Raw genomic sequence first — 17,545 nt, forward strand, 5'->3', positions numbered from 1 at the left:
TTGTTTTGGTTGAATGATTTAACCTTTTTTTTTTATAGCCGTCAATGATTATTGATGTAAAAGCAGCACAATAAACCCATAAATGTTACTAATAGAAGAAACATACTTAAGCAACATGTGACAAATTGATGAACTGGTCTTGTAATCGCTGCAGAGCTCCTCCTAAAACAAGCTGTCTGCATTTAAGTGCACACTCCAGTTTGATTATTCCAGTCGGGATTGTCTTGTTAGTAATTAACCCAGGCTCTCCACACTGAGGTTTGGGGTGATATTGGGCCAATTAAAGATCAATAATCCCGATCTTTAGCTGGCTGCTTCCTCCCACTTGTGTCTGTGTGTTTCAAGGCCGATGAGCAGTCGATGGAGCTCATTAGTAAGCAGCGCAGGTTTGCAGTCGATACGCTGGGAGCTGAGAGCGTCGGGTCAGTATAGATCTGAGCTGGAAGTTAGTTGGAGAAGTGAAGAGAGAAAGAAGCCGTTATCACATTTGAGTTTTTTAGCATATTTCTACACTTTTCACTCTCTGACTGAGATGATATGACAGATTGTTTTAGTCCTCGTGTCAGATGTTTATTGCATCTCTTCCTTTCTCTCTGTTTGTATGTCAGCAATTTACCACATATCATATCACATATCACTTATGTCAATACCATGAAATCCATTTTTAGACACACACACACACACATGCATGCATTCCCTCTCTGGTCCCACTGGGTTTATCTCTATCTTAGAGATCAGTTTGGGAATTAGTTCTGACGTAGCTGCTGCCTCTCCACCCGCGGCAGCTTGCGCACGCACGCACACACACACACACACACACACACACACACACACACTGTCTTTCAAATGCACCTACACACAACCACCGAATGGAAAGACACTCATTAAAAACTGTATGTTTCCATCCACCTGTTGAAATTGTGCATTGAATAGTCAAATATAGGACGACAAATCTCAAAGTTTGAACCGTTTCCTGGCTGAAGAGTGGAAGAGAAGACATATTAAAACAGAGAATATGCAATAAGTGCTGATGGAACATTTTTCTAATAAATGGTCGGGGCTCCCTGTCACGGTGTCATGGCTCACTGGGACATTTGAATATAACAGAGCCATTGTTAATCTTATTATTAACATCTCTGCTTTTCCTGCCATGACAGGTCAAAATGTCTCCTGTGCAAAAAGGCTCATTAGAATTTTCAGGGATGTTTATTGTTCAGAATTGACTGTCGCGGTTGCTTTCAATGTAGTTTACAATGTCCTAACCCCGGTACCTAACCTAAACACATATCTCAAATTGTCAAATTTGTGTTTGAATGTAAAACCAAATATCAACCAAATCATTTTTTTTTGTAAAAGTCCAAAGTCCAGTAAAAACTGCACCTCATTTCCATGGCTGACCTCTTGAAAATGGGCTTAATTTGGCCAATATTTTGATGGAAAGGTCACTAGTAACTCCCTCTCTCTGTCACGTACACACACACACACACACACACACACACACACATTGTGACTCAACCACTTTCCCTTGTTTTCTTACACACACACACACACACACACACACACACACACACACACACACACACACACACACACACACACACACACACACTCCAGCCAGACACCTGTTGAAGTAATTAGAGGTTGATGACAGCCAGTGCTCTGCTGACCCCTCAGTGTGTGTGTGTGTGTGTGTGTGTGTGTGTGTGTGTGTGTGTGTGTGTGTGTGTGTGTGTGTGTGTGTGCGACTGAATAGCGAGAGGGATTGTGAGAACAAGATATACAGTCAGCAAGTGGATTGTGAACATGTGTGCTTACAGTTTGTGTACCATGGTTGTTTATGTGTGTGTGTGCATTAAATTGTAAGGACACGATGAGTGCAGAGGGAGGTGATAACACACACTGACGGGTGAGAGAGCCTGACCGTGTGAAGGTTAGAGAGAGAGAGAGAGAGAGAGAGAGAGAGGCATTGGCTTGGCTCATCACAGTTAATACACTTGTAATGCTGATTGTCTCGGCCTGTCGTGTCGTGGATGGGGGAGATGGAAAGGAGGTGGGCTCAGTCGCAGAGGCATTAAAGGAGGAGGGAGGATGAAGCAGGATGAGGAGCGCTAAGAGAAGGAATACTGTTTCCTGGCTGTAAGAAACGTAATAGTTATTGATGGATTAATTATGTTTTATTACTTCTGTCGCAGCCGGCGTTTTAAATCACTTCTTTGGCTCACCTGCCAAAAAAAGCAAATTACCTGTCACGTTTGATTCACACCGGCCGAATTAATGAACGTCCGCAAATATGTCATATTGACTTTGTCATAACCTGACGGTGCCACAAAATGTCAAATTGACCCGACTGGTGAAGGAAAAAGACATTTTAAACGGATAACAGGTGACGTATTTCCAATTGACACACGTTCTTTGAGCATGTGATTGTTCTTCACTGGCTCATTTCCCCACAATCATTGAGAAAACCCTCTGCGTGGTCACTTCCTGACCTGTTCAGTGGAAAAAAACATTGTATTCACAACCCGCCTCGGCTGCTCTCAGCATAACAAAAAGTGCACGTTGTTATTTCACTTCAGGCTGGTGAAGATTTCCAGAGGCAAACAGTCCCTCCTGATTACCAGACTTGTGAAAGTTTTGATGATTTCATAAACTGCAACCACAATAACATCTCTCTTTATCTCTGTGTTTTCCTTTCGGTGTCCTTGGCTGCGTGTCTATGAGGCTCTCAAAGGTTTTGTTGAACATTTATGAGACTTTGCTGACTCATTTCACCACCTTTTTATACCAAGCAATGTCAAAGTCTTCCTTCTTTTTTTTATCTCTCCCTTGTAGACTGGTGTGCAATGTTTTATTAAAACGGATTCAACACCCAAATCATGTTGTCAGATTTGTGTCTGCCGGCAAATGAAAGAAGTGCTGTGTTGGCTGATTCAGTGATTGATAGCTGCTCAGGCTGAATGAATGAGATGAGACAAAGACTGATGTGAAAGAGGAAAGAACGATGAGTTGTTGGGATGAAATGTTTGAGCACAGGTATGAGGATGGAGGGCTGAATTGTGGAGGAAATAATCGGTAAGCAGGGAGACAGAGGAGAGAGGCTGCTTGTGCTAAGGGGAGCCAGAAATTTAATTCAGGACACTTCAATTCAAAGGGCTGCTGCCCTGCAACAAAGATTTTGGTTTGAGGACAGGTCTTTACCTAAATCAAACTAGAAAGGCTCCCTCCAGAGAGTGCAGATCCATTCCAGGTGTGTCTGCAACGCCCACTGCCCGCCGTCTCTGGAGGCAGAGTAGCGGCTTTGGGTCGGCTATGTGCTCAGCTGTGTTATCGCCATCGACCCGTACCGGCCGGTGAGTGAGGAGTCAGCAGGTAGTCGATGGCAGTATTCGGAAAAAGGTGGTTCTCCTGAGCATGCGGCCATCACTGGCCACCCAAAACGATATGCAGTTTTCTGCAGCAGAATGTGAGATTAGCAGTGGACAGACACAGAGGAGCACACTCACTCACAGATGCAACCAACGTCATGATCCTCCTGCACAACATGCACATTATTCACCATGCTGAGTATATAACTTCTATATATTTCAAAACATATACAACACATTTTGCAGCAAAGCAAGAATACTTTATTTCATTTTCGGGTTTTTCACCAAAGCCCCAAAAAATAAACTGTAGTAGAAAATATGACACACCCACACATCATGGAAAGTGGTAAAAAAAGTCAAATAGGACTTTCTTACTGAACAGAGTGATTATTTAACTCCAAACTCCTCTCATCTCTTTCCTTATCTTTACCTCCCGTCCTGCTCCCCACTCCCTTGTCCAGGCAGAGGTAGTTGTTTTTGAAAACAGTACAGACAGACACACACACACACACACACACACACACACACACACACACACACACACACACGCAGAGTGTCCTAATCAAAGCCAGGCTCTGCACATTGTGTCCCAGTTGAGCAGCTATTTTTATCTGCGGTGCTCTAACAGGGATGGAATGGGTCAGATAGGCCGGGCTGACGAATCCATCAAGACCAACAGATAAACAGTCAGCCTCGTGGACAGGCTGTACGCGCGCGCACACACACACACACACACACACTGTAGAAGTAAACAAATACACTTTTCTTTATCACAAATGCAAACTCACATACAGGCCTTGCTCTCTTTCTGCCTCTGTATATCCTGATACACACACACACACACACACACACACACACACACACCCACAGAGACACATGCACACTTAGGAGGTAGTTCCCATTGTTTTGTGTTGTGTTCCCACCAGTGTAATATTCTTCTGGTATATGTGTTTATATCTGTATTCCCTTGTTTTTTTCTGCCTTTTTAATACCTGTGCCTTCCTACACTCTAACACACACACACACACAGACACACACACACACATAGTCTGTCCTGTCCCATTAGCACCATGGCAAATCTTCAGGCTCACACATGCATGATGCTGCCACACACACACACACACACACACACACACAGATGTGGTTAGAGACACATGATTACTGATTTACCGTGGTGAGAGTTGGCAGAGATCCCGTTTCTGGCTTGTTAGTTTGGGATTCATGTGCTCTGGCTTGGACCCAATTAGTTTCTCTCCCTTCCTTCCTCTCTCTGCAGTTACTTTGCTGTCATGCCTATGGGTCGGGTAGTCTGTTCAGTATATAACACCTGAAAAACAACAGTGTGTTCTCTACATAAACGGAGATGATCAGTGTTTGTAATAGCTGCAGCATCTATGAGGACATTAAACTGCTATAAACCTTCACTGTGGTGTACATGGTGAACGGTAAGGCCACAAGTTTACATTAAGTGCTGTGTGTGTGTGTGTGTGTGTGTTTCTGTGGCCGTGTTTAGAATCACATACTAACTTAATATACTTCATGAGCAAGAATGTAGAGTATAAGACGTGAGCTTACTGACCATACTCAACTGCCCCACAATGCATTGCGTCAGGGTGCCTTGAGACCGGCCATCAGTCTGGTGAGATTTTACGCCAGGCTATAAGCTGTCACTTTATTACGTTTCTTCATGTTTTTCATGCAACAAAGCAACCGTTAGGATTCCCAATACGGTAAACGTTAGTGTGCAGTACCTTACTATGAAGTACGTTAGTATGCTCTACTTTAGTATGCAGTGTGTTAGGATGTATTACGATAGTTTTCAGTACGTCAGTGTGCAGTAAGTAAGTATGTATTACGGTAGTATACAGTACCTTAGTATGCAGTAGTTTGGTATGTAGTACATTACTATACAGTACGTTAATATGCTCTACTTTAGTATTCAATGCGTTACTGTGCTGTGTGTTAGTATGCAGTGCGTTAATATGTAGTACTTTGGTATGCTGTACGTTAATATGTAGTACTTTGGTATGCTGTACGTTAATATGTAGTACTTTGGTATGCAGTGTGTTAGTACGTTAACTATGTAGTACTTTGGTATGCTGTACGTTAATATGTAGTACTTTGGTATGCTGTACGTTAACACTTGTGTAGCTTGCTTTTCTTATATCCTTTTACACAACTATAACTGTCACTTTTCATGCATGCAAACCAAGTGCAACACTATGAATGACATCCATGGAATTGCCTGTAAGTGTGCGCTGGTATTCACATATTTAATCTGTAGGAGAGTTGTTTATTCACTGTGACTTCTTCCAACACGGTTGGGCGACAGGCTGTATGAACGACGAGCTTTGTGAAGTGGTTCTTTTCCAACATAACCCAGCCATAGCATCCCTCCTATCTCCTATATTATTTAGCAGTAGAGTTACTGTTCATAAATAAAGTTTATAACCAGTCAACATCGATCCCAGATATTGAAGACACTCATAGTGTTGCATGTCAAAGTTAAGTCCGATTGAACTGTGTGTGAGCTGAAGAAGTTGGGGTTAATATGAGAATAAGTCTCTCCTCTTTCCTGGAGTTTTCTGTCACATCATCAGTTAACATGGGCGTCCACTCTGTGACTGTGTTTGATCTGTAGATAAAATGATTTTGTTAGCATGTAACAGCTACAGCTGCCAGGGGACCGCGCCGAATCTTGTTTACTCAGCCCTTTTGCGCCGTCTGTCTCTCTCCCTACCTGTCTCTCTCTCTCTCTCTCTCTCTCTATTCGATCTATTTCTGTCTCTCTATAAGTCTCAGCCTCTTCACTTCTCTCTCTGCGTCTTCTTCTCTTGTATGTGTTGCCAATTCAAAATAGCCACACACGCACATTTACAACCACAGCTTTTCTTTGAACATCCATATGCGCTTAGCATAAACATGCACACATTCATCTCCCGGCTCTATTCTCTCCGTCCACTCACACACACACACACACACACACTCGCCTCCTGCTTACAGGGCCATGTGATAGTAATTTGGCAATATGGAGGAGCAGGAGGGCTCAGCTGGAGTTTAGGTCTAAGTGGAAGAAGAGTTTACTGGCAGGAAAAAGGAAGTCACCTTTTCATCTCGTTGTCTCATTGCTTGATGCACATAAACCTGCGATGTTACAGATTGTTGCTTTAATATTAATCTTTATTGAAGTCGTTTTTTAGCCACTAGAAAATAGCAAAACAAACTGAAAAACATATTATTAATTACGTTACATATTGTTTTGACAACTTTATCGGCAGACAATTGCCATTTTATACCTCCAACAGACACAGAGCAATATTATCATTCATTTCAACAATAGATAGTCTCGTTCTTCTTTTAGCTTTTGTTTTGCTAGATGTTCCACTTTCTTCACTTTGTGTCTCCCGTTTGGTGGAGGGCAGGTAGAATACAGTGGATTTATCTCTGCGTTTTCCCCTTAAAACTGCTGCTAGAAAGGGGTTTGGTGCACAAAGATAATGCCTATATACCAAAACAATGACCTGAAAGAGCGATGTAAGGCTGGATCCACTTTTTAAATAATAAATATTGACTGTTAAGCGTCCCTAAGTGTGTGTGTTGTGTTGGTTGTATGATGATTGGGACACGACTGGACTAAAAGGTGTGTCTGTCTGTATTTATATCCATCTGCAGGTCATAATGTTTATCCTCACTCTCAGGTTCATGTCCCTGCACTCGATCACGGTGATGAAGATGCAACATGCTGCCCGTGTTTTGTAACGACGATGTCGTGTGTTTCAGGTGCGTAACCTGTGCTACATGGTGACACGGAGGGAGAAAATGAAACACACCATGTGCGACATCCAGGAGAAGATCTTCCACCTGCAGATACAACTCCTGGAAGAGGACATAGCCGGAGGTAAGAGAGAAAGAAAACACGAGTGTGTCCGCGGTGATTATTCCAAACATGCCAATGTAAAAGAAAAAAAAAAAGAGCTGTTACCTTTCACCCACTCTAACACTGTAGCCAAGACCGCCAACACACACTCTGTCCACCCAAAAGAAAAGTGCAATTTGGAAAGCTCAAGTGCATAACGGTTACATCCAAACCCTTGTTGACTGAGTGTGGTGGGTGGACAGTTTTTGGAAATGGCCTGTCATCGTTTTTGCACAGCAGGCCACACTCGACACCTGCACGGCCGTGAACCCTGAAATAATAGTTCAGCCGGATATTTTGACACACGGCGTCCACATAAATGGAGCTCGATTTCCGATCCACTCCGCTCAGGTGACTGACCTCGGTGCGTTTCGTGCAGCTGCTCTGTGATGGAGAACATGAAGGACAAAGCCGGGTGGACGACTTGATGCTGCTGTGTTGGCTAGATATCTGCTCAAAACAAGATTTATATTGTTAGTGGGACCACCGGGTTAAATCTGGTGCTTTTTTAGTATTCTATTAAAAATCTTTCTTGTATCTTCACCTCTTGTTAGAGTAAGCCAAGTTAGTCTTTTACCTCCCTCGATTGTCTTCATTATAATCACTTTACCTGGAAACCACAAAACTCCACATAAAGGAGCCAGTTATAATCATGGTCATAGTAAACCAGACGGCACACACCTGGAAACAAATGTGGAAGTGTCTTAAATGTCCGTTTTTATTGAAGTCTATGAGAAAATGACCTTACTTCTCACTTAATTTATTTCCTGTAAACATGAGTTTATGGTCTCAATATCTAGTTTCAAGTCTTCTTCAATGCAGCATGATGTTCATTTAGTAGATTATGGTCCATTTAGAGTCATAAAGCAGGGGATGCTTGAGGGCGGGGCTACACGGTGATTGACAGGTCTCTACCACGGTGTTGTCCGGTCTGTAAGTTTTGAAGTTGTCTGTGTTTTTATCTTTCAACTTTAACTCTTTCACAGTGTGTTTTGATTGTGACCTTTTTAGTCACCAAAAAAATGTTTTAGCCAGCGTTCGGTTGTACTTCGCTCGTATCACTTCTGGTTGCAAAAAAAACAAGATGGCGTCGGCCAAAATGCCAAACGTGAGGCTTCAAAACAGCAGTCCACAAACCAATGGGTCACGTCGCGGTGACTACGTCCTATTTGTATATCCAGTCTATGTAGTAAACTAATTTCTATAACAATAATGATAACAATATTAAACACTACTTTATTTATATACATAACATCTTTCTAACAGGTATAACAAAGTGTTATATGTATACATTTATAAAAATCAACTGTACACAACAGAGACTAAACATGGTCAAGAAGACATTCAATTACAGTTAAAACAACAGTAATGGTGCCTTTTTATTTATTTAGATGAAGTTACTGCGCTGACTGATCGGTGTCCCTTGGTTAAACTATTCCAGAGCCGGGAGACTCCTCACCTTTTGACACCAATCCGGACTTTAGTACGTCTAGTGAGATTGCATCTGGAGCCAGAGGCCAGCCTGTGAAGAGCCTTAAAAGTTAGTAACAACATCTTAAAATCAATACTTAAAACTGACTTGGAGCCAGTGTAATGCAAGCTGGTGTGATAATGTCATAAAACTGTGAACATTTGCCTGGCAGCTGCGGTTCTTGAAGCACCTGAAGTCGGTGAATGGAACTGCGGCTGAGACGGGAGTGCAGCGAGTTCTAATAGTCGAGTGTAGAGCAGAAAGAAAGCAAAGAATCTCCCACGATGTCCATCACTTTTAATCACTTTGTTGATGACATTTCAGTCCTCTGACCTTCAACAGCCAAACAACATCATACATACAGTGTAGAGACAGTAGGATCTAATCCAGGAGGAAAACAAGCCAATCAGAAGACGCCAGCAACGCTTTCTGGTGTGCATACGAATTAGAGTCAATGAGCTCTTCAGGTCTCCTTTAAAAAGCTCTTCTAACTGTAAACAAACAGTAAAGTAGGTGATTTAGAAAGTTCACAGAACACAGGAAGATTTTCTGGGGACATTTCTACCGATCAGTCCCAAGTTACTCAATGTGACCTGTAGACTTTAAAAGGTAGAAAAAGACACTAAAGCCAATCTAAACATGGAAGAAAAGGCTAATTGCTATTACAATGTTGCAAGTAATTTATAAGTTAGATAGTTATCTGCACTCTCGAAGAGATAAAGGCGGAGACAACTTCTTTCATCGGTAGATCGATCAACATGATCATTAAAACAAAGTCAGATGTTTCTCATTGGCTGCCAGGCTGTTGTTAGTTAGTCGATAGTAAACCCAATGTGTGTTTCCGCATGTTCTTGTGTGTAAGTGACCAATATGGACAACAACGTTTGAGCAATTTGTCCCGTATCGAGCGATGTAATCCTTGCGGGCAATTCCACAGCGTCAATGTACGTCCACTAAAAGTGCTTGTTGTGTTGCCACTGACGAGCTCCGATCGTTATTACAAGTGTCTGATAACACAATGGAAAGGACTCTACAGAGAAATACAATGTTTTTCTTTGTCCGGTCCGTTTTTTTTATTGTGCCTAACCGAGTCTCGCTCGGAGAAGTCTTGTTCTGAAATCACGGCGAATTCACATCAAAATCAGCTAAACATTCAGCCGTGACATTGAAAACGACAACTCTCGGCTACGCTTTCTGAACTCCAACGCAACAAAGTCTTCACTCTTCTCTCCAACTCCACGTCATGTGAGATTGTAGAACGAGACTTCTCCTTGAGCGAGACTTTATTAGACACAATGACGAACAGACCAGATCAGGCGAAAAAAGAAAAGAAAAACAATTTATTTCTCTGTCGTGTCATTTTCCATAATGTTGTCAGACACTTACAAGGACAGTCTGAGCCTGCCGGAGACAAAAACAACCACTTTTAGTGGGTTTAAATTCGGCTGTTTCGCGGTCTCGCTCGATACCGGACCAATTTCAAAGATTGTTGTCCCCTTTAGTCGCTTTGACACAACAACATGTGAAAATAGGGCCCAGGTGGATAAATACTAAAGTTACCCTTTAATTGTAGTTGTTAAGAAATGAAAGTGACCTGCGTCCGCCTTTTACGTTGAGGAACCCTTATTAGTTCTAGCAGTCGTGACCTGCAGCCGCCATGGCCGTGAAAGTGAAAGCTTGTTGTCATGGTAATACCAATTACGTCTCGCTGGCATGATAATGATAGTGAACTCTTGTCAGCTCGCCCCTGTGGCTGTGTGTGTGTGTGTGGCTGTGTGTGTGTGTGTGTGAGTGTGTGTGTGTGTGTGGTTGGAAGTGCTCAATTTTCAGTGCTCATCATTCCCGAGGAAGGCTGCACATACACACATTTATACACTCCACTAAATCTTACAAACACTTTCACTCTCTCTCTAACTCCCTCTGTGTCTCCCACTAACACACACACACACACACACACACACACACATACACACACACACACGCATGCAGAGCTGCTGACTCAGCAGATTGCTGCCATCAGGTACCGGGAGCTGTGCTGCTGGCACTAAACAGCCATATCTATTCTCACTGCCACAGGAGTTAGATTAGAGAGGATAGTTTGTGTGCGTGCGTGCGTGTGTGTGTGTGTGTGTGTGTCTGTGTGTGTGTGTGTGTGTGTGTGTGTGTGTGTGTGTGTGTGTGTGTGTGTGTGTGTGTGTGTGTGTGTGTGTGAGTTAGAGAGCACCAGAGAGTGAAGGATGAGGTTGTCTGCTATAATGATTTGCCGTGTCCCTCACCTTGTATCTACCTCTTTTCTCTGCCTCTCTTATTTTCCACTCTCCGTTTCTCCGTATATATCATATATATATTCAATCTATTTTTCTCCACCATCTGTTTTTCTTTATTTTCCTCATCCTCTCATTTGCGGGGTCCTCTTTCTCTCTCCTCTATCTTACCCTCGGTCGTCTCATCCGACACTCTGTTTCAGTCAGTCCATCAGTTGTCTTCGGTTTGTTCTTATTTTGTCCTTCTGGCCACTCAAAGTAACTGAAAACCTTGCAAAGAATGTAGATTTTTAGACAACACTACACCCAAATCATGTTCAGATGGATAATTAGTCCAAGCAGGGTTGGAAAGTTAGGAAATCACAAATGCTGCATAAATTAAAACTGATAGTGTGTCACTCATATTCACTTTGATCCAATGCATATTTGCTCTTATATAAATGCAGAACAACATGTTGCATATCAGGTCTAAAGACACTGACAACATTCTCAGTCTTAAAGTATGTGTTTTAAAGAAAGTTGTTTTACAAGTTTGAGTTTTTTGGGCATTTAAAATATGTCTGACATCCAGTTCTGACGTGTAAAACCTGATTTACAGAAGCTTGCAGATACCCCGAGCTTGCTCTGCACCAGCACCACTATCCTTCCTCCCCTCATCCCCCTACAGGCTTGTTTTTTTATTTTATTTTTTCAATGTGGAAAACACACACAGCTCTCCTCTAACCCTCCTGAAACAGAAGCACAAACCTCTGTCCGACCCGTCTGTCTCTCACAGCACTTAACCTGTCATGTCCCACGTTCTGTCTGCCAGTCCTTCTGTCTGTCTGTCATGTTTATCTGCCTGTCTGTCATGTCGGGGGGGGGGGGGGGGGGGGGGGGGGGGGGCAGCTCTCGTCATGCTTTCTGAACGCTCGCATGCGGCCGATATCCCTGTAGTCCCACGCGCAGACATGGAGGCGTGATGCCGAAGGGTACGACACATCATTCTGTGGAAAGTGATTCATAAATGTATAGGGCCGCGCGAAATATCACGAAATTTAATTTAATCATCAGTAATGTTGATGTAAAAATGACTAAGTGGGTGAAGGCAACAGCTAAAGCAAGCTGATGAGTTCAGAAAATACACCACTTTACTCTGATTTAAAACCAGGAAAACACTTATAACATATTATAATATCCAAAATGTAAGAAGATATATATATATATATATATATATATATATATATATATATATATATATATATTCTCGTATCACAATATCGATATAATATCAGTATATTCTGCCATGCAGCCCTCACACAGTGATGAAAAAAACCTCAGGGTTCTGTGTCAAAAAATACCAGTTCAGTCATATTCCACACACACACACACACACACACACACACACACACACACACACACACACACACACACAGTATTATTATTATGCAGGAAGTGCACTAAATTTACATTTTGGCTCAAACTGAGCTGTGACAAGCTGACAGTGGTTAGTATTGGCCTCTCTGATCTGCTCTCAGCATGTGTGTGTGTGTGTGTGCGTGTGTGTGTGTGTGTGTGTGTGTGTGTGTGTGTGTGTGTGTGTGTGTGTGCGCGTGCGCGCATGCATATGTGTGTGCATGTGTGATAGAGTGTGAGGAAGACAGAGAAAATAAGGACGGAGAAAGAGGAGGATGGGAAGGGACAAGACGGTAATAGGATGAAAGAAGGAACAGGACCAGCGACCATGAGTGTGAAAGGGTGAGAGAGAGAGAGGGAGAGAGAGAGAGAGAGAGAGAGAGAGAGAGAGAGAGGGGAAGACAATAGGGGAGAGAGAAGAAAAAAAACATTCTCATGTTGCACTAATGAGCTCAGGTAAGAAATGGGACACAGTGGCTACACACACACACACACACACAGACTCAGGCTGCAGTTCAGTGCACCTAGAAAGAGGGGAAATTAATCACACACTTCAAAAAGACGAATCCCCTGCTGCTGTTGCACCTTCTAAACAAGAGAGGGAAGGCAGTTTGGAGGGGAGGATATTAATGCAGAGGTGGAGAGAGAAAGGCAACAGCAGAAAGTAGCGACAAAATAGGAAAAGAAAGCACACATCGGACAAAAAAAGTGTTTAAAAAGGTTCCCACTGCTGATAGTTGGATTTGCGCTGAGATTAAAACCTGCAGGGGGAAAGCAGAGCCTGCAGGCGTCCTTGAAAACCCAAAGACTAGCTTTCCAAGCTGTAGAACATATAAAAGAACAAGATCAGATTAGGAAATAAAAATGTGGGCGAAATGTTAAAAAAAAAATGGTCGCTGTGAGATCAGAGGATAAGATGGTCCTCCTGTCAAAAGAAAAGAAAAGGAAGAAATTACAACGTAGGAGCTGTGTGAAGACGAGTTCCCCTCTGGGAGCTTCCTCAAAGATCTCTCTGCGTTAATGGCCTCCGCAATTTCAGCAACAGCCATGAAATAAATTGGAAAAGTGGGGAGAAGTGTCTGGTACATGTACCTGCACTCTTAGATATCACCATGAAACCTCCCCAGAGGATTACTCACATTAAGAGGATTCGTTGTTTTTATTACTTAGTTAGTAGTAGTTATATACGTTTTCCGAAATGTTGTGTTTAAATATACAAATGAGGAATTACCTAATAGAAACGTCTACACACGCAAATGGACAAAGTAGTAAATAAAGTAGTAAAATAAACACCTAATGTGTATTTTGGATGTTTTCTGAAAGAAGACATGAAAGAAGCCGATAAGCCCAGTGTTCCCCTCTCATCTGCTGTCTGACATTTTGACCAGTAGGCTCATTTTCAAAACTTAAAACAAGGGTTCAAAGTTTCCCTGCAGTGACCCGAACCGACCAGGAGGTTCGACTAAAATTAGGAACAAAATCATCAATTAAAAAAGTGAAGGGAAAAGTGCATGCAGTGAAAAGAAGGTTGAAGGCACCAAAACTAGAGTCCCGGAACTACATTTAGAATCCTGTTGTCTTTGTTTGGAAAGCACAGAAAAGGTTTCTGGGTTCCTGGAAAAGTTCCTGCTGTCAGAAAGAGTTATAGTTGTTACACAGTGTGTCTAGTGATAAGGTTCTGATGAACAACACCCTGTACAATTAAACAAAATGTTGTTTTTGAGGTTCAAACTTATTCTCTATTATCTCTAATATCTCTATTATAAGATGTTCTTGTGTGTGGAGCCATCTGTAAATCAAACAGCCTTTTCTCTTGATCTGACAGTTCTTGCAAAAGATCTCTGTTCAGACTTTAAACGCTGGAGACAGGAAGGATGTGAGCTTTGTTTTTTTTGGTGCAACACGGCCTAAGTAGAGTCAGAAGCTGCTGTGCATGAGAGGTGCTGCAAGTGGCAGGTGCCACAGTAATCAGGGGAAACAGCTTTCTCTAATTCTTCCATATTTTGACATCCGTGTAGTTTTCTTGAATGAAATCTAGCCGCTCTAAAGCAAAGCAAGTTCATTTATACAACAATACGAATGGCTTCGCTTAAATAAACGACAGCATCGAGAGAAAAGGATGTACGGGTGTCGTATCACAGCTGAACTAACCTCTGACCTTGCTCTGAAAGGAGACATTTTTATTTGAAGGAATGATAAAACAAGCGTGATTGCAAGCAAACTATACAGGCATACAACAAATCTAATCTCTATTGATTGACATGAACAAAAAAAGAACTTGATTCTTGAAACTAAATTTGCACACCACCTCTCTTCTCTTCTTGTGTTCTCTGCTCAGTGCATGTTTGTCACACGCTTAACTTTAACAAACTACTGCAGCTTTCACACCACGTAGCTCTTCACAAGAAGTCCTGTCTGAGGACAATCCGACTCGGACCTGGAAATACTGAACTATGCTGTCAACACTCTCTTCTCCTTTGCGCTCTCACTTTTAAAAACATACACACACACACACACACACACACACACACACACACTCAATGGTCGTCTCAGTGTGAAATCTCTCTCTGGTCTCTCTCAGCTCCATCCATGCACGTCCTACTCCTCCATGCTAAAGCAAGCATGAGGACAGCCTACTGCTGGCTATGACAGCCACACACAGTGTAGACATGTACTGACCAACACACACACACACACACACACACACACACACACACACACTATTTTAAAAGAATCTATACTGTAGGCTGCAGAACAGCTACACTAATATATGAAAGCTTTTTATTAAAGCTGAGTGCTCTTTAGCAGCACGGCTGTATTGTTTGCAGCCGCTTTGGTCGAGACCAGACGGCAACCTCCGGGTCTGAAGAGTGAAGATAATTAGGAAAGTGCCTTAAACCTTTACTCTGACCACCAGGGGGCGACTCCTCTGGTTGTATAGAAGTCTATGAGAAAATGACTCTACTTCTCTCTTGATTTATTACCTCAGTAAACATTGTAAACATGAGTTTATGGTCTCAATCTCTAGTTTCAAGTCTTCTTCAATACAGCATGATGTTCATTTAGTGAATGATGGTCCATTTAGAGTCAAACAGACCATAAAGCAGGGGATGCTTTAGGGCGGGACTACTGTGATTGACAGGTCTCTAACACAGAGCTGTCTGTGTTTTAGTCTTAGAAATTGAACCCTTTCACGGTGTGTTTTCAGTTCATGAAACAACAACAATGTCTTATTCAGCATTCGGGTGTACTTAGCTCCACCCTCTTGTGTCACTTCCGGTTGCAAAAACCAAGATGGCGACGGCCAAAGTAACGAACTCGAGGCTTCAAAACGGCGGTCCGCAAACCAATAGATGATGTCACTGAGATTACTTCCAGTTCTAATATACAGTCGATGGTTCAGAGTGAAATATTTCAACAACTGTTGGATGGGTTCAGATGAAATGTCATACAAACATTCATGGTCCCCAGAGGATCTTTGATGATCCCCTGACTTTTCGTCTTGCACCACCATTGAGGTTGACATTATGTGGTTTTGAGTGAAATATCTCAACAAATGGCTCTGTAGTCTTGTTTACAGGTTTTCACTGAAAAATATCGAGTTATTTTGAGTTTCAATCTCAGAATGTACGTTTCTACACTTTGCTCCATTTCCTGCTGTAACAGGATGCCGGGTCATCTGTTGGTGAAGGCAGCTGCTTCCGCGAATAGAAAGTTAAGAGAACAAAAGAGAGTGAAGCGCAAAGAGCTGCTTATTATGCTGCATGTCAGAATCATTACAAATAAAACATGGCACCTTTTCAATGTCATTTTCGCATGAATCTTTTTTTTTTTATTATAGATGTTAACAATCTATTTTGAAAAGCCAGATACATTATATATATTTTATGTGAAAATAATGGGCCCAACACTGTACTGTTCACTCAATGATAATCTTGCTGTAGGTCGACTGTTTCACCCTGCAGTGACTGCTGAACGACACACACATAAACAAATAAAATGAGCTTTTCTAAAACCCCAGTGTTGCTGTAATGAAGCCTGCAGGTGCCACCTGCTGTACCAATGCACACAGACACACACACACACACACATATATATATACAGTAAGATAAACATGATACACAGCAGCAGGAGAGTTAGTGAGCCATGCAGTCAGGACTCTGTGTTTGTCTAAACAGCAGGCGCCTGCTACAACAAGACAACCCAACAGTAAGGGCCTCCCATGTCACCGACTGAGAGACAGAGAGAGATCATCACTGTGCTGCATATGTGAGAGGCAGTGGAGTGTGACTGCATCCTTTCCTTAACAGCTGTGTGTGTGTGTGTGTGTGTGTGTGTGTGTGTGTGTGTGTGTGTGTGTGTGTGTGTGTGTGTGTTAAGGTTTTTGTGTATTCGTTAGATGCAGAGCTCGTCAATAATCAATTATTCTATCAGTAGAATCGTGTGTCAGGTCATCTGGGAACTTGTGACAGGCTTTTTTCATAATCTTCGACATTTGGGGGGGGTGCTGCTGCTGCTGCTCCTTCTTCGTCGGCGGGGAGGGTGGCTGCTGCTGCTGTCACATACGCTGGTGGAGGTGTGCGCGGCGCGTGCGGATCGGGGAGGAGCTCCGCCTTGCGCGATACAACGGATATTTGTAAATTGTCCGACTTTTACATTTTTACTTAAAGCGGGGCTTTCAAACAGTCCGTCTCGGCGTTAAATGGGTCGACGAGGAACGTAATCTGTGGCCGCACATGCGCGTTTGACGAAAATACCGTATTTAACTCAAGCGAAGCGAACACGAACATTAAAAAAACACAAATACAAACTTCGATATGAACGTAAGAGCCGCATGAAACCGGGCAAAGAGCCGCATGCGGCTCGCGAGCCGCGGGTTGGCCACCCCTGGACTAAACAATTGTAAAATATGTAAAGTAATGGACAGATTAATTGATAATGAAAATAATTTCTAGTTTTAGCCGTAATTAAAAAATGGAAACTCAATTTAAGATGTTATAGGACCAGTGGATTTTAATATTGAGTGTTGTTTTGCATGTTGAGAGATCCTTCAAAATCATTTGTGATGAAGAAATTATCAAAATTTGATAATTATTTTGGTAGATTCAGGTTTTTTTAACTACTTCCGCCTCTC

The 17,545-nt window shown here is 42.4% G+C and overlaps 1 protein-coding gene across 1 annotated transcript in view; it reads left to right on the plus strand.

Annotated features, from left to right (window-relative positions):
- The window catches only part of jade2 (jade family PHD finger 2), a gene marked incomplete at both ends in the record, with an annotated part of 137,792 nt that overhangs the window by 102,364 nt on the left and 17,883 nt on the right, over positions 1–17,545 (plus strand). Inside the window, one exon of the mRNA XM_079172251.1 lies at positions 7,146–7,263. Coding sequence (XP_079028377.1) covers positions 7,146–7,263 — 118 coding nt within the window. The remainder of the gene's footprint in view (positions 1–7,145; positions 7,264–17,545) is intronic.

This window comes from Pholis gunnellus, assembly GCF_910591455.1.
Source record: "Pholis gunnellus genome assembly, chromosome: 13".
Taxonomy (NCBI): Eukaryota; Metazoa; Chordata; class Actinopteri; order Perciformes; family Pholidae; genus Pholis; species Pholis gunnellus.